This window comes from Vulpes vulpes, chromosome 12 (genome assembly GCF_048418805.1).
Source record: "Vulpes vulpes isolate BD-2025 chromosome 12, VulVul3, whole genome shotgun sequence".
In the NCBI taxonomy this organism is placed as follows: Eukaryota; Metazoa; Chordata; class Mammalia; order Carnivora; family Canidae; genus Vulpes; species Vulpes vulpes.
This window is the reverse complement of record NC_132791.1, coordinates 110,205,452-110,224,100: the sequence shown is the minus strand read 5'-3', so window position 1 is coordinate 110,224,100 and position 18,649 is coordinate 110,205,452. Positions and strand designations below refer to the sequence as shown.

General features: G+C 40.2%; 1 protein-coding gene across 20 annotated transcripts in view; it reads right to left on the bottom strand.

Moving 5' to 3' along the window:
• FEZ1 (fasciculation and elongation protein zeta 1) overlaps window positions 1–18,649 on the bottom strand; it is a 43,090-nt gene that overhangs the window by 15,009 nt on the left and 9,432 nt on the right. For all 20 annotated transcript variants that reach the window (XR_011995777.1, XR_011995780.1, XR_011995779.1 and 17 more), the window contains exon 3: window positions 14,161–14,260. Coding sequence is in view for 15 of the 20 variants with exons in the window: in XM_072729417.1 (XP_072585518.1) it covers window positions 14,161–14,260 (100 nt within the window). In the remaining 5 variants the exon portion in view is untranslated. The remainder of the gene's footprint in view (window positions 1–14,160; window positions 14,261–18,649) is intronic.

Sequence of the window (18,649 nt, the reverse complement as noted above, 5' to 3'; positions counted from 1 at the left end):
CCTCTGGGGGCTGGCAAAGAGAGCCTCCAGGAAATCTTGCTGCAGAGACACCTCTTATCCAGGAATCAAGTTTTACGTGCTCCTCGATAGCTGGCATGCTGATCTGCCTCCTTCCTGGAGATTACACTTCCCCTGCTCCAATAGAAAACACCCAGTTTCATCCCAAGCAATCATGTCAGAGATAATCTGTCCTCAGAAACTTCTCCCCTATTCCTTGAGCCCCACCTTGGCAAACTCCCCTGACGAAACACATCACCTTCTATCTACGTTTGCTTAAAACCAGGACTATGTCATTAAAAAATTAATCAAATGTATCTCAAATGCCATCTGCGCTCACCCTGGATAAGGGGCAGGGCAGGGAGGTAAGGGGATCATTTGAGGGGCTTGTGTGCCAGATGGCGACATCTATTTCTGCTGGTGAACCCATATGCTCCTCTCTCTGCCAAGTCTACCACCTGTGGTAGCAGCCTGGCTTCCGCACATCCCGCTCTACAGAGCAAAGCTCTTGAAGCCACAGTTTGTTCACAACCACACTCCTAGGGCAAACCTTCTCAGGGCCAGAAAGGCCTGTGCTGGAAGTTAGGCTCACCCTGGGAAACAGAGTTGTTTTCTGTTTGGATTCTTTTTTATAAGCGAGTGTTAAGTCTATAACCAGAATTTTTTTTTTTTTTGACAGTAAGTCTATTCTAAAAATGGAAGGTTTACGTTTTCTGAGATATGGCCAATTTTCACTGGCTGTTAATAGTGCATCGTTGAGCTAAGCCATCTCCCTTCACGAGGCCTTCCGTCTGAGTTCCAGGCTGAAGGTGGAGAGGGAGGTTCTAGTTTAAATGTTAGTGAACCTGAGTGGTGGCATGGATGCCTCTTGGAGGGAGCTTTCTTTCATCTCCCCATTTCTGGCACAAAGCTGACAGGTCTCATTTGTCAGGCTTGGGTAAAAAGAGACCTGAAAATCAACTATAATCAATGACAAGTGGGCAGCCGGGGTGGCTCAGCGGTTTAGTGCCACCTGCAGCCCAGGGTGTGATCCTGGAAACCCAGAATCGATTTCCACATCGGGCTCCCTGCATGGAGCCTGCTTCTCCCTCTGCCTGTGTCTCTGCCTCTCTCTCTGTGTTTCTCATGAATAAATAAATAAAATCTTTAAAAAAAAATGACAAGTTACTCTGAGTTCCTAGTATTGTGGGAAGTGCACCTATGCCACATTTTCTCAGACCTCAGAAGTCTGCCATTAAAAAGTAAAATGAAAGAAGAAGCAAACACAAAAGTATCTGCAGAAAGCCCTGGCTCCTCCGCTCTCCCGTGTGTGAATGATTCCCTGCCTCTACTTCCACGACATCGGCCCCCTCCATGGCCTTCCTCCTCCCTTTTGGCTCTCATGCTCCCATCCTTCCCCACCCTCTCTAGGGCTTGTCCCCCATTTTTCCCCAGTCCTAGCCAGATTCTTTTCCACTCTAATAGTTTCTGTCACTTCTCAATGAGCCCTCTTTCCTTGCAAATTTACAGAATCCCTACCTGCCCTTTGTTACGAGGACAATATCTTGTGCAGAGGGTAAAGCAAGGTGAGGACTAACACGACAAAAAAAAAGTTTTGAGAAATGATGGCACTTATGTATACGGGTAGGATCACGTGAATTCCACACACACATGCACATGGAGGAGTACATTACACTTTTATTCTTAACATAGGACAGAGACCTAGAAGTCGCTACGGGGAGTTCCTTTAGGCTCTGGTGTAACAATGGGAAGGCCAAAGGCACAAACAACCCTCAGGCCAGGTCATCTGGGGCTGAGTTTCTGCATAGACTAAAACTCAAGTCGTGTCCATACTGTAGAAGTTGAACTATGGCTCTTCCAAGAAAAATCACTCTTCCAAGTGACTTCTTTCCAGAACGGAGAAAAGAAGCCCTCAAGCCAGGAAAGGTCTGGCCATCCTTCTCAGCAAGCTGTTTCTTCCTCCTGCTCTCAGTAAAGGGTGTGCCCTTAAAGCCATAATGTGGTAGCTTAAAGCCTGACAGTTAATGCAGGGAACCTTCCCTGGAGCCTAGAATGCTGCTAAATCTTGCCGCACAGTAGTCTGAGCGAGGACTCCAATGACACTGAGTCCTTGTGTTCAATAGTGACTATTAGCCAGTGTCTCTTGGCAGAGCAATCCAGATGATTCTATTCACAATAAAGGGAGTCTCTACTGCATTATATTTCCCTGCCCTTATCACAATTGTTCCACATAGGTGGTTGCCTTTCGACCAGAATTAGAGAACGAAGATCTATTTTCACCTTCCGTGAAAAAAAAAATCAACATGCACCCAGCCCAAGGAAAGGACAGCTACATCCTTTCATGCTTGTGAACAACCAGGAAACATCTGTGTGGGGTTAAGTCAATGCCTCTGAATCCCCACGGTGAGATGCACCAGAGCACAGCAAACAGCATGTAGACAACAGACGTTTCTTGAAAGAATTAATGAACAAGGAGGAATGGTAACACTATCACCTCATATAGTCAATCCACCACCAAATACAACTTAGCTGCTCTGTTACCTGGAAAACAGAAGGGCGGAATGCACTGTCCTGAACTGTCTTTCCTCTTGTCCAAGACAACCACCACCTGCTATTAATTACAGTCATAGGGACGAAAGAGACCATCTTTTATATCAGTCAGGAACAGAATATTGATTAGTTGAAAAACCCAATAAATGTGGAGAATTGTAAATAATGATACTACTATATAGCTTGAGCATATTATTTTGACCTAAAAATGTAAGCATATACTTATTTTTTCCCCAAGCTCCTAAAGTAAGGCCAACACCTTATTCTCCATGATAGGTCTTTGAGTAGAGGTTCCACATTGTCTTTCTTCTTTCATCCACACTAGAACACAATTTTATTTTTAATTTATTTATTTATTTGAGGAAAGAGACAAAGAGAGCATGAGCAGGAGGGGCAAAGGGAGAAACTCAAGCAGACTCCATGCTGAGTGTGTAGCCCAACCCTGGGCTCAATCTCACAGCCCTGAGATCATGACCTGAGCCGAAATCAAGATTTAGAAACGTAACTGACTGCAGCACCCAGGCACCCTAGAACACATTTTTTTTTAATGGTGTCCCATTTCCTTTTTTTTTTTTTAATAGCAGAAGGAAGACACATAGATTGAGCACACACATTTATCTCCTCTTCCTCCTGATACCCTACTAAAGTGAGTGCAAAAGGGCCAAAAGGGAATATTGCACAGGTACAAAATGAACCCAAGGAAAGACAACAGCAAACAAGATGCTAGAAAGCAGATGTTTAGCTAGTAGCCTAGAGGGTTTAAGCCCAATGAGAGGAAGCTTCCCAAAGTATGTGCTTTCACTCCAAAAATGATGAAAGGCTCTGGAATTGGAGACTTCGAGGGGCACAGGGAAGTGGGGCTATAAAAGGAAGGATCTGCCAGGATTCTTCATAAGAGCAGTGAAACCCCAGGTTTCTTCTCCTGTCCCACGTAGAGAGGCAACTACTGCCCTCTCACCATCAAAAGAAGTGGAGATTTTATTCTTGAGCTACGGAAGACCTGGACTCAATAGACACCAGGCCACCTGTAAGCTGGGGAAAGGGATCTTACCCCAAACAGAGGGATTAAGTGTAAGTCTACATACTCACCAGAGACCCTCAGCCTCCTGCCCTGATTAGGCTCCAAGGATGCTGGCAGTCAGGCTTATGCTCCTCAAGCAAAACAATGGAGGAATTCACTTAGTGGTCAGTACATTTCTGTTACACGCCCAAGAAAAAAGACCTATAGATACATGCTAATATTTGGAGTCTCCAAACAAATGACCAGGTCCTTACTGATTGCTACAGTGGGGACTAGCAAGAGACAAGCCCTGCCCTCACAGGAAAAGCTCTGGGAGTCTAGTCTCACTTTTAAATATGCCCAAGGATTGTCAAATATTTGCAGATAATCCCCAACATGAAAACAGGGACTAAAACAAATACAAAGGAAAGGTAAATCAAAAGCAATACAGAGGGCAGAAGAAACTCCTTCCTATCATTGCTGCCCTCACAGGAACACCAAGAAAATATTACTTCCTTAAAACAGGCTTATTGGGGCACCTGGGTGGCTCAGGTAGTTAAGCATCTGCCTTCACATTCAGGGCATGATCCTGGGGTCCCGGGATCAAGTCCCACATCGGGCTCCCTGCATGGAGCCTGCTCCTCCCTCTGCCTATATCTCTGCCTCTCTCTCTGCGTCTCTCATGAATAAATAAAATCTTTAAAAAAAATAGCTTGTTTAGTAGAATTAATTTTTTTAAACAATTTTTTAAAACAAGAAAGAGTTCTTACAAATTAAAATTATGGGGGCTCCTGAGTAGCTCAATCAGTTAAGCATCTGCCTTCAGTTCGGGTCAGATCATGATCCCAGGGTCCTGGGATCCAGTCCCATATTGGGCTCTCTGCTCAGTGAGGAGCCTGCTTCTCCCTCTCCCTCTGCCTGCCACTCCTCCTGCTTATTCACTCGGTCTCTCTTCCTCTCTCTTAAATAAATAAAATCTTTTAAAAAACAAAAAAAAGAAATTTAAATTATGGTAGCAAAACCTATTTTCAGTAGAAGAAATGAAGATAAGGCTGAGAAAATCACCTAAAGAGCAAAACAAAGTAAGTCAATAGAGGGGAGAAAAAGCAAAAGACAGATTTAAGTCCAACACTTGAATAAAAGGAATTCCAAAGGCAAAAACAGAAGAGACAGTCTCTTTCAGCCACAAAAGAGTAGCTAGTACTGGACTTACCCTGCCACATACAACTATAAATCTGGACAAAAATCTAAGAGCTGATTGTTTTGAGGCACTGGGCACAGACAGTACAAGGCTGTGATCATTGAAACAAGGGAAAACATGAAATAAATGAAAGCTGAGAATCTGTCACCTGTGAACTAACACTACAAGAAATACTACAGAAAGTTTTTTGGCCTGAAAGGAAATGATTAAAAATCAGATCTACAGGAAAACAAAGAATACCAGAAATGGTAAATATTTTTAAATTGTGGTTTTTTACTTCCATTTAATTTCTTAACTGTCTAAAACAAAAATAATAACTTGTGTTGTGGGGTACATAATGTGGATTGAAGTAAAATGTATGACAACAATGACACAAAGGATGACAGGGATACATTTATACTGTTGAGAGTGTGTTACATTTTATGTGAAGTAGCATAATATTAACCCTAAATTGACTATGATAACTTAATAATGCAGAATGTAATCCTTAGAATAGTCAGTAAAAAGCCAAAAATAAAACAAACAAACAAACAAAAAAACCACACACAGAGAGAGGTATAGCTAAAATCCAATGGAAGAAAGAAAATGGAATACCAAAAAGTTTGATTAACCCAAAATAAGGCAGAGAAGGTGGAACAGAGGAAAATCAACAACAATAAAAAACCCAGATAGGACAAGTAGAAATGCAAGATCATACCCCTAAACACAAACTATTAAAGTTACTTTAAGGCAGCCCGGGCATGATCCTGGAGACTCGGAATCGAGTCCCACATCAGGCTCCCTGCATGGAGCCTGCTTCTCTCTCTGCCTGTGTCTCTGCCTCTCTCTCTCTCTCCCTGTGTCTCTCATGAATAAATAAATAAATACAAATTTCAAAAAATAAAGTTACTCTAAATGTTAATGAACTAAATGCTATGCAAATTAATTAAACTCAATAAACCAAAAAGCATAGATATGCAATCTATGAAAGATACACTTTAAACGTAAAGATACAGACAGGTGACAGGTGAAAAGTAAAAGGATTGATAGAAACATGATGCCATCTAGTAACTACCACTAGTAATTATGCTACTGGGGGTATTTACCCAAAGAAAATAAAAACACTAATTCAACATGATAAATGCACTATGTTTATTGCCGTATTATTTACAATAGTCAAGGTGTGGAAGCAGTCCAAGTGTCTATTGATAGATGAACGGATAAAGATGTGGTGTGTGTGTGCATGTGTGTGTTTGATGAAATATTACTCAACCACAAAAAAGAATGAGATCTTGTCATTTGTGACAACATACATGGACCCAGAGGGAATTATGCTAAGTGAAATAAGTCACACAGAAAAAGGCAAATACCATGGTTTCACTTATATGTTTAGTAATCTAAAAGTCGAAACAAAAATAGAAACACTCATAAATACAGAGAACAAACTGGTGGCTGCCAGAGGGAAGGCTGGCAGGTAGGAGGGCATGGGCAAAAAAAGCTGAAGAAGGTTAAGAGGTACAGACTTCCAGTTATAAAATAAATAAATCATGGGGAGCCTGGCTGGCTCAGTTGGTAGAGCACATGACTCTTGATCTCGGGGTTGTGAGTTCAAGATCCATGTTGGGTGTACAGCTTACTTAAAATTAATCAATCAGTCAGTCATGAAAATTAAAAGTACAGCAAAGGGAATATAGTTCATAATATTGTAATAACATTAATGACACCAGATGGTAACTACACTCATCACAGTAAGGATTGTGTAATGTATAGAATTGTCAACTCACTATGCTATGCACCTAAAAAGAGAACTAATTTAACATTGTACACATCAACTATACTTCAATAATAAAACTTAAAACACAAAAATAAATTATAATGGATAAACAGACCAAAAAAATCAGCTAAGATCTAGAAAAATTCGACAATACTATAAACCAACTTAATCTAGTTGACCTTTGCAGAACAGTACAAATAATTACAATAATTACAGAATATACATTCTTTTCAATGGAACATAGTGCATTCCTAATAGGATACAAAATAAGCGGGGCTGCATATCAATCCTAATATATTTTAAAATATTGAATTGGTATATATTGTGTTCTCTGACAGATTAAATAAGAAATCAATATGAAATGATAACTATAAAATCCTCAAATATTTTGAAGTTAAGCAACATACACCTAAACAACCCATAGGTCAAAGAAGAAATCACAAGAGAAATTAGAAAATATTTCAAACAGAAGTCTGAAACACAGCAGAAGTAAAAACACACCATATCAAAATTGTGTGGTAAAGCAATGCTTAAAGGAAACATTTTTTTTTAATTTTAAGATGCTTATGTCACTGCTGGTCTGAATTTTTGTGTCTTCCCAAAATTCAATTGTTGGAATCTTAATGCCCAATGTGATGGTATTAGAAGGTGGGACCTCAAGCATTTGCTTAGTTCATGACAGTGGAGCCCTCATGAATGGGACTGGTACCGTAGAAAAGAGGCTCCACAGAGATCCTGAGAACCCTTGTACCTTGTGAGGACACAGCTGGAAATTGGCAGGCTGCAAGCCAGATGAGAGCCTTTACCAGAACCTAATCATGCTGGCACCCTGATCTTGGATGTCCAGACTCCTTAATTGTGAGAAATAAATTTCTGTTGTTTATAAGTCACCCTGTCTGTGGTATTTTGTTATAGCAGCCTGGGTGGACTAAGACAGTTACTTTTAAAGTTTAAAATCTGCCCTAAACTCTCACCTTAAGAGGTTTAGTAAAACCCTAGTAAATGTAAGGAAGGAAGCAAGCAAATAATAAAGTTAAGGGAATAAATCAACAAACCAGAAAAATGAACAAGCAACAGAGAAAAAAAGAAACCAAGAGTGGTTTCCTGGAAAGATTAATAAAAGTGATAAGCCCCCCCCCAAAAAAAAGTGATAAACCCATAACCAGACTGAAAAGAGAGGAGGGGAAGGAGTGGGAGAGAAGGAGAAAGAAAACACAAATTAACAGATCAGAAATAAAAAGGAGAACATCCTATAGATCTTACTGACATTAAAATAATAAGCACATATCATAAACAACTTTGTGGTCAATACTTCAATTACTTAGATTCAATGAAAAAATTCCTTGAAAAACACTATTTACCAAAATCAACTCAGGAAGAAATAGAAAATCTGAACACTCCTATATTTATTAAAGAAATTGAATGCATCATCAAAAACCTTCCACAGAGAAAACTGGTCCAGATGGTTTCGCTGGTGTAGTCTACTAAACATGTAAGGAAGAAATAATACCAATCTAAGACAAACTCTTTTGGAAACTAGAGAAAGCAAAATTCCCATTTCATGTCATGACATTAAACAAAAGAAAATTGGGCAGCCCAGGTGGCTCAGCGGTTTAGTGCCGCCTTTAGCCCAGGGCCTGATCCTGGAGACCCCGGATCAAGTCCCACATCTGGCTCCCTGCATGGAGCCTGCTTCTCCCTCTGCCTGTATCTCTGTCTCTCTATCTCTGTCTCTCATGAATAAATAAATAAAATCTTTTTTAAAAATAAAATAAAGAAAAGAAAATTACAGAAAAAGATTCCTTGTGAACATAGATGCAAAAATCTTTAATAAAGGGGCAGCCCCAGTGGCACAAGGGTTTAGCGCCGCCTGCAGCCTAGGGCGTGATCCTGGAGACCCTGGCTGAGTCCCACATCAGGCTCTCTGCATGGTGCCTGCTTCTCCCTCTGCCTGTGTCTCTGCCTCTCTCTCTTTCTCTCTCTCTCTGTGTGTCTCTATGAATAAATAAATAAATAAATAATCTTTTTAAAAAATATTTAATAAAATATTAGCAAATCAAAACCCACATTATATAAAATGGATATTATATCATGACTAAGTGGGGTTCATCTTAAGAATGAAAGGTTAGTTTAAGATTTGAAAATCAATTAGTGTAATTCACATTAACATAACAAATTGATCTAATATATAAATTGATCTATGGATTTAATATAATACAGTCACAGTTGAATTTCCAGTAACTTATAGAAATTAATTAGCTGACTCCAAAATTTATATGGAAATGCAAAGGACCTAAAATAGCCAAATAATTTTAAAAAAAAGAACAAAGTTGAAAGACTTATACAGTTTACCCTTGAACAATGCAGGGGTTAGGGGTGCAGATGCCCTGCACTGTCAAAAATCCACATATAATTTTGACTCCCCCAAAACTTAACTACTGGTAGCACACTGTTGATGGAAGCCTTACTGATAATATAGACAGTTGATTAATACATATTTGGGATTTTAAATGTATTATATATTGTATTTTCACAATAAAATAAGTTTGAGAGAAGATAATGTTATGAAGAAAACCATAAGGAAGAGAAAATATATTTACAGTACTATATTTCCCAAAAAAAATCTACATGTAAGAGGTCTCATGCAGTTCAAACCCATGTTGTTCAAGGGTCAGCAACTGTACTACTTTATGTTGAGACTTATTACAAAGCTACAGTAATTAATACACCATGGCATTGGCCTAAGATAGACACACATCAATGAAGCAGAATAAAGAATTCAGAAATAGATCCACACATATATGGTCAATTGATTTTCGACAAAAGTGCCAAGACAATATAATAGGGAAAGAATAATACCTCCAATTAGTAGTACCAGAACAAGTGGATAGTCATACACAAACACACACACACACACACACACACACACACACACACGAACTTTGATCCTTACCTCACACCATATACAGAAACTAACTTGAAAGGAATCATAAGCCACAGAACAGCTAAAACTATAAAACTTCTAGAAGACTTAAGAAAAAAACTCTCAGTGACTACCTAAATACCGCCTAAGAAGCACAAACTATAAAAAGAAAAAAAAAATCAGTAAACTGTGCTTCATCACATTTAAAAAACATTTGACCTTCAAAATATGTTAGGAAAGTTAAAAGGCAATCCGGAGAATCCACAGATAAGAAGATGTGCATAAACCAAGTATCAGACAAAGGACTATGTCTAGAATGTATATGTTAGATTAATTAAACAAGGAGGCCATTGGACTGAGGTGGTTTCAGTGCCTTAGTAGCCCGCCAAGCAAACCAAAACCAAAGCCTCTAATGCCTCAAGGTTAAGAATTCAAACCAAAGAACAACCAATCACAAACAGCCAACTGGGCTTTCCCAAAGAATTACAATCCTTTAGGCTATAGTCAACCAAATATCATCCTTCCTTTGCTTTCACCTTTTCTATATAAAAGTCTGTCCCTCTAGTTCCTGCTGAAGTAACTCCTCACCACTTTGGGCTTGGTGCCATCCTATTTGATTTTACTCACATAAACTCTTAAAAATTTAGTATGCCTCATTTTATCTTTTAATATAAGGAACCATAAAATCTTAATAAGAACACATACAACCTATTAAGAAAGTGGGCGAAGGATTTGAACACACTGAAGAAGACACACAGATTATTAATAAGTACATGAAAAGATGTTCAGTACCATATGTTACTAAGGACATGCAAATTTAACCAAAATAAGATACCTACTCAAATGTCTAAAATTTAGGAGGCTGTCCATAACAAGTGTTAGGATGTGGAGTAATTGGAGCTCTCACACTGGAAAATAGTTTGGCAGTTTCTTAAAAAGTGAAACATACACTTACCATATCACCCCAACATTCCACTTGTAGATTTTTTACCCAAGAGAAATGGAGACGTATGTCCACAAAGAGACTTAGGCAAGAATATTCATAATAGCTTTATTTACAATATTCAAAAACTGGAAACAACCCAAATGCCCATCAACAGACGAATGAATAAGCAAATTACAGTGTATCTCTAAAATGGAACACCTCTTAGCAATAAAAGGAATGAACTGTTGATAGAAACAACAAAATGGATGAATATCTAAATAATTATACTAAGTTTTTAAAAGCCAGACCAAAAAAAGAAAAAAGAGAGAGAGAGAGTACATGCTGCAGGATTCCATTTATACAAAATTCTAGAAAACACAAACTAATCTATAGTGACAGAAATGGATTGCCTAGAGACTGGGGGGTGCAAGGGAGTAGTAATGGATATGCTCAATATCTTGACTGTGGTGACTGTTTCATGAATGTATACCTACATCAAAACTTATCAAATTGAACACTTTAATATGTGCCATTTACTGTATGCCAATCATCCTTCAGTAAAGCTATCAGAAGAAAAGAAAACCACACAATGAACTAAAAGGAAAGAAAAGAATAATACACCATGACCAAGTTGGGTTTATCTCAAGAATGCAAGGTTGACTCAATATTTGAGAATCAATTCATGTAATTTATCACATTAACATAATAAAGGAGAGAACTACCCACGTAATCATCTCAATAGAGGCAGAAAACAGAAATAATTCATCTTCAGAGAAATAACACAAGAAAACATGCCGCAACTTAGTCATGAGCTTCCAGGTTGAAAGGGCCCACTAAGTATAATGCAGAATGAATGGGAGGGGAAAAAAAAAAAAAAACCTCACTATAAGGCACACCACAATGGAATATTTCAAAAAGAAAAAAGAATACCCTAAATGCTTTTAGAAAGAACCAAAAGACAGTCACATATAAAAGGAGAATCAGAATGGATTTGAGGGCTTCTCAACAGCAAGGGAAAGCTGGAAGATAAGAGAACATTGCCTTCAGAATCCCGAGTAAAAAAAAATTTTTGCAATCTAAAATAACTATCAAGTCAAACTCTCGAATCAAGTATATGACAGGAGAATACAGACATTCTAGTAAATTCTAAAAAATATATTCCTCTGTACCCTTTCTCAAAAATATACTGAATTTATTTCCCACCAAAACAACGGAATGTACCCAGAAAGATAAAAAATACAGCAATCCAAGGACAGGAGAGAGAAGCAGGAAGAATTATTGGGATGAAAGTGAAGGCAAGTCCAAGGACAACAGCTGTGCACCAGATGTAGAATACAACCAGACTAGTTTACAGCAGAAAGATGGAGGTACTCATTTGGACATTTTCAGGACCCGCCCCCCCCAAAAAATTGAGAGAATGTCTGTTTTACCATATTGTGAGATTTAAATTTCACTCAGAGTTTGGGGTTGAACTATATTGATAGATAGATCTACAGAAAACTAAGCAAATACAAAAACAAGGTTATTTTTTATATCAGATTCAACCAAAGGCTGTATAAGAGAGGAAATATCCTTACATAACTACATGATTCAGTAAGAAATAGTATTTACACAGTTACAATAGTGTATATATTTAATATTGATTTCACTATATATAAATTGGTGACTATCCCATATTAGAAGGGGGGAAGGCTAAGTGTAAATATTTGAGGTGGTGTGAAAGCATTTGATCTTATCTTCCATAGAATAAAGTTAATAGATAACCGCCCAGACTGTTGATTTTAACCATCAAATAGCAATATAAATGTGTTACTTAGAAAATTCGGGATATAGGCCAAAAGAAATAAAAGTGGTTGCCTCTATGGAGGAGTCAGACAAGTCCGGAACTGCTGCGGGAGCGGGTTTTTTAGGTCTTATATTTTTAAAGTCTTATTTGACTTTTAAGACTATGTACATGTGTTACTCTGATTCTCAAAAAGCGAAATATGATTCTCTTTGCCATCATAATCCAACAGTTTCTATAATGTTTGATTACATCACTTATAGAAGGACAAGCATCAAGAGGTTTGGATACAAACAACAGATTCTTGGCAATGAACCACGTAAGCAGAAGAAGAGCTATGAGGGCTTGCTCGAAGAAGCCTACCGGCTGTGTGCATTCGGCAAGCCAAGGGCACTGGGTCGGTCACTCTTTTACAGGAGTACAGAGCGCTGGTTAATCTAGCAAATCATTTAAACTGAGGTCAGTTAAAAGAGCTTCTACTGTAATGAATCCCGATAATAAAGGAGATGAAATAAAACAGCCTCAATTCATCCACTTTGGCTACCCTGTCATTTTCCCATGGGTTAGATGGAAGAAATTTCACAAGGAGCGGAACTCAAGATCATCCTTCTCAGGGTCACTCAATTTGCCCTGAAATATTAACCCTCTTGAGGGAAATCTGCAAATGAGGATAAATTAGAGACCTTTTGAAGGGCAGGATATCTTATACATCCTTTGGCTTAATCCACAAAATGAGTTGGAAAGGTGGCAAAAGAGATAACAAAGTAAAATCTGCCTTTTCCATCATGATGGACCTGATTTAATTTCAGTAGCTACATTTATTCCATGGTTGCCTCCTTGTCCTTTGCATTTGGGGTGAGGATACATATAAGTATGTCAAGAGAAAACAAAATGGGACTTGGGACTCAGCCTCCTACATCCATGCTTAGTAGGCTTGTCGCACATCTCCTGATCTCAACATCACCGTCTTACCATCAATGAAACCTTGCAGTTTTGAGAATTTTGGATTGCTAATTATTAAAAGAATTAAAGATATACAGCTACCTTTTCAACAAATCAGTCAACTGCTGATCCCTTTGCTGTGCTATTTGGGCAACAATCCACAGAAATGTCGCCCAGGAAGGGAAATCTGTCTCTTGGTCTTTTACTTGGACTCAATTCTGGAGGACCTATGAAGATGAGATTCACCTCCTTTTCCCTCATTCACTGAGCCCACGGGGTTGCGACAGCCCTTCCTGATAAGAAATTGGCAAATTTCCTTTACAGCGGAAATTAGGAGAGGCAAGGCAGAAATTGGCTTTTAGCAAGGGCAGAGTCATTAAATGATTTTACTTTTCTATATGTAGATTCAGCTAGGAAGGGCCGTTTGGATCTTCTTGAAAGGTCACTCCTCATGCAAATCTACTCAAAATAAGTATTCTCTTTATTCAGAAGCCTTTAGGCTACTTTCTTCTTTGGCATGAGTAAGCACAGAGTGTAATTCAGGTTCAGCCACATAAGCATCTTCTTGGTTGAGTCTATGAACGGCTCATTCAGCCACCCCTCACTCAGTGGCCACTTCACTAATGTGTAGGCCCCAGCGCTAGCCATTAGCCAGGATTTGACCTTGCCACAAATCTGTCGGTATTTGGTATCTTGTTTTTGGTGGGACTGAACTGTTCATCGTAGACAGGAAAACCTGATTTTTTTTTTTCAACCATCATTATTTGAACACAAGAGAAGCCTGTTAGAGTTGCTCTCCTCCTCTTACTTCAGACCACCTTATTTTGCATGTTGTAAGACACAGATCAACAACAGGGTAATTTGCATTCACACTTTTTACAGAGAGCCATTAGAATCACCTCGTATACACTGGATGTCCCCTAAGCTTATCCTTAACCTCCTCCACAACTCCTGCCTTCCCAGCAATGTTTTGGAGCTACTGCTGAGCTTCATTACCTAATGGGGAAGACTACTGAATTCCTAAATGTTTTTCTAACTGGAATCCACATCTACTCAAGCCTTAAGTAAGGGGCCCCAGAGAGGTACCTCAGTGTCAGAGCTGTTGCCATTCAGAGCCTCCATGTTTGGGTCCCTCCAGTCTTCTGAGAGTGAAGGGATGTAATTGTCTGTCAGAGCATCCCAAACCCTGTAAACAAAGAGAAGCTCTCATTAGCACACATCTGTGGCCTGGCCCCGCCTGGAGGAAGGAAGAGCTGGGCCAGGGGAGGAGAGAGGCTTCTGTGTGTGCCAGGCTGAGATCATCTGCCTTCCAGCATGCAAGAGCAAAGCAGCTTAAAAACTGAATTAGGAGCACTATCTGGAGAGAAAGAGCCAAGATAATGGAGCCCAGCCAGGGGCTTCGGCATGAAAGGTGTTTGCTTAAGAGAGGAGGGATTTCTCACCATTGAGATACAAATGGTAGAGCCCAATCAAACCACCTCTGGCAAAAAATTAATTGCCCCTGAAAATAAATCTGCCCCTCAACCAAATAGTTCGTCTCATGAACCTAAGAAATGCCCATGTTTCCCTTCAGTTCCTATGGGCAAAGAAGATTGAGAAAGAGGAAGATCATGAAATAGATAGATAGATAGATAGATAGATAGATAGATAGACAGATGGATATGGGGCAGATTTTCTGGCTGAATCTCATTAAGATCAGGGCCATCGTAGAGTTTAGATGCATTTCAGTTCAGAGGCCTGCAATCCAAATGGGTCAAGAATTAATTACTTGGCCTCTAATGTAGCTAAGGGGGATATATCAATGCTGTTAATGCTTACTTATTAGCCAAAATGTTCTAGCAAGCCCACGGGTAGCATAATTCCCCCCCCCCCCACCAATGCAGAGTATGAGTGTGCCCCTTTTCCATCATGGACACTCTAAGGCAAATATATGAAAGGAACCAATCAGTACACCTCTAACAACTGGTCTTTAGTAAGGAAAGATGGGGCTCTCTTTATTACATGTCTTTTTAGAATTCCAATATGTACATTATAAGAAACACTTTTCTACAATTCGTGTCATTTAATTCACTTAGGAAGGTTTCTTTGAGGGGGGAAAAAAGGAAGAAGTTAGGGGAAATTACGTAAAGTCACAAACTCTCACACACAGAAAAATAAACACATGAGTCAACACTAAGAGATTAATATAAATTAGTAAACCAAGCTCCTAAAATAATGCCATCCACAGCAGCCATGGCACTTGAATTAATATTAGCTAATGATAAATGAGGGCTCTAAGCAATCTCCCTCAGGTGCCTACACATGTCAAACCTGAGTGATATCTACAAAAACAAGGTATAAGGATGTAAATTTTATTTAGATAGACTAATATAAAGAAATGGTCATTTAAAAATAAGCAGCCAAGGACACCTGGGTGGCTCAGTGGTTGAGCATCTGCCTTCAGCTCAGGGCATGATCCCAGGGTTCTGGGATCAAGTCCCACATCGGGCTCCCCACAGGGAGCCTGCTTCTCCCTCTGCCTATGTGTCTGTGTCTCTCATGAATAAATAAATTAAATAATTTTTTAAAAACCACGCAGCTAAGTGTCCATATGGATCAAATTCAAAAGATGACAAAATATGGGTTAAGATGCTGAAAAGGTTAAGTGCAGGATGGACAAGAGCACAGGCACTTGAAATCTGGAGAGGCGAGTGCTCTTAATATACGTAAAATCCAGAATGACATATGATTTATGGGCACAGAGGCAAAGAGGTATTCCTAGGGCACAAGGTATACAATCGGTCATGAAGCACACTGAAGGAACTCAAGAAAACAAGCTCATAGCCGTTATTGGGGTGATCCGCTTATTCGTTATTTTCCTACAATTACAAGAAAGCACTTTGAGAGGACTCATCAAGTGTTCATTAGACATCCATTGAGCAGGATTTCAGCGTCTGCTTCTTAAACATGGGTGATAATCCAATCTCCATCAGGCACCATTAGAGCTTCATTAATCCAGCCTAATGCTAATAATGCAAGTCTCAGTAGCATTCTAAAGCCAAGAGGCAAATATGATTTGCTGTCTCCAAGACAAAATTCCAAGCACCACACCCACCAGGAAGGCCAGCTGTTCATTCGACTCCTCCTTGCATCGTTTGTGGTACACTCTCTGCTCCAAGAATCAACAACAAGTGTGCGGGCACTGGCCTTCAGGTTTGTCCCTGTAACAAGTGCCTGGAAAAACAAGATTCAGCAAAGCCCAAAATAGGCAGGAGCTTTTTGTGCCTCTCTCAGGCTGGACAGAAGCTTGGGACCTTTAACGAACTGCACACTAGCCAATGACCTTGAAACTGTGTGCATCCTTAAAACGACAACTGGGGACCCTGTCAAATCATGTAGGGCAAGAGTGGCAGCTTTTCTCTTGTGAGCCTTTACCCGACATACTGCGGCTTTCATCTTCTTATTCTAGATTTTTAGTGACGATTCCCATACACCCTCTTCTCCTTGGGGTTTCAAGCCATCCTCATTCTTTCCTGCTTTGTCCAAATTTTCTTCTTCTTTTCTAAAGGAATCTTTGCCCCTTTGAGGTTCATAAACAACCTTTAAGATGGAGCGACTCTCAGCTCTCTGTAATGGCTTGCATACCCTATCCTCCCACACGTATTCAGTGCCCACGTAACAATAACAACACTAGCAGCCATCACTTAATGGGCACTGACTAGAAGGCAGCTACTCTTCTAGACCTTCGTGTGGATCAATTCACTCTCTCCTCACAACTTTATAAGGCAGGTCCTAAGGAGGAAAAAAAAAAACTGAACCAGAGAAGTCAGTTAACTTGTCTAAGTTCACCCAGCCAGTAATGACAGAGGTGGGATTTGAATCCAGGCCACATGGCTACAGAGCCTACATTCCCAACCACGTAACTCTTCCAATGTTTATCATTTTATGATTGGTACTGGCACGGGCATCAGAATAATATTCCAAGTTCCCAATCACAAGCTTGAACAGCAGTTCAGAAACCAGCTCTGCGTGAACGATCTCTAACTACATTATCCTCGGACACGGTGCTTTCATGAGTCTACAAAGGGAGGAATGGCAGGGGCAGCGGGGTGCATGACTGCTTCCTGTCTGGCTCTCCTGCCCCAGCAAAGGTTAAATGGAAGGCAGAGCCCTGGCGGCAGGCCGCAGCCACAGGAGGGAAGAGCCAGTGGTGGGAGGGCAAAACACAAAGCTTTCTGTGAGGAAGAGAAGGGAAGGCCTTTCCTCCCCGGAGAAGCCATCTATCCTACCACAGGCAGGAGCCTTGGGGAGGAATCTGTTCCCTCTTCGGGGCGCCCTGAGGTGGACCGTGGAATTCCACCTCCCTGAGAAGCCCTTGCTGCTTACTCTTATCTGGGGGAAGGGAGACTCTGAATGTCAACTCCTTGATTTTGTCATCAAAGGGCCAAGATTAAACAGGTTGCCTCCATTCCTGTCATGATGCTGCCATGGCACTGGCAATTCCCCGTAATGACAGAAAAGGTGTGCGTGCCTCATGGCCTGGGCTCAGGTGCCCATGGAACTGGCTAAACTATCTTTCCCCATATAACACCAGGGACTTGGAAAAGGAGGCTGGCAAGGGGGGAACAGACTGCACAGGACGGGGTGAGAGAAACCCCCTATACAAAGATCTGGGTCTACTGGCAACACAGCCATCAGGGCTCTGTGAATTCTGCCCCCACTCCCCCACACACACACCTCTGCATACCTATTCTTGACACTAAGGCAGACAACTAGCCTAAAGGGCTTATTAGAATTCCAATCTGGTAACATCTCCCTAAACACCCTCTCTGCTGGCTACTGCCCTTGTCCAGTGTTTTGCATCCAATCAAACCAACAGCCACATTCTGCTGTGTGTTCACATGAGTGTGCTTTCACAGTTAATACTTAGGAATTATTATTAGCACAGATGGCTTTGGACAACTTTTTAGATTCTTTCAAGGACTTAAACAGAATCAATAATACCTCTGCCCTCTGGGGAAACTGAGAAGAGAAATAACTTTGCTGAAAATCAGTTACTTTGGCTTTCTCTGTCCTGAGTATTTGGTATTTACTTGTCTTCACCTTCAAGCCTGGCTGACTACGAGGTTATTTGTTTACTGTATGGACTTTATTTGATTTTAAATTTTTATTTCTTTAAGTAAACTCTACATCCAGCGTGGGGCTCGAACTCACAGACCAATACTCGCATGCTCTTCTGGCTGAGCCAGATAGGCGCCTCCCTGTATGGACTTTATTTTTTACATCTTTAACCCAATAGTTTATCTGAAGAACAGGAAAATGTGATTGTTCTTGCATGTTTGGCTGTTGTGTCCAGGGTGCCTATAAGAAGGCCAGTTGCAGCCCCAGTGAGGCAAGCAATTGGCTGAGGACCATCCATTCCCCTTTCACTCTTATAACCAAAAAAAAAAAAAGGATGATCACACATATGCAAAGAATAGATTCTGGAAGTTTCTAAACTTAAAACTAGGAAGTAGCCATTCAAATTTGACTCTCCCGTAATGCCCAAAACTTCCATGCCCTAACATGGAGTTAAGTTGACATCTCAGCCAATTCC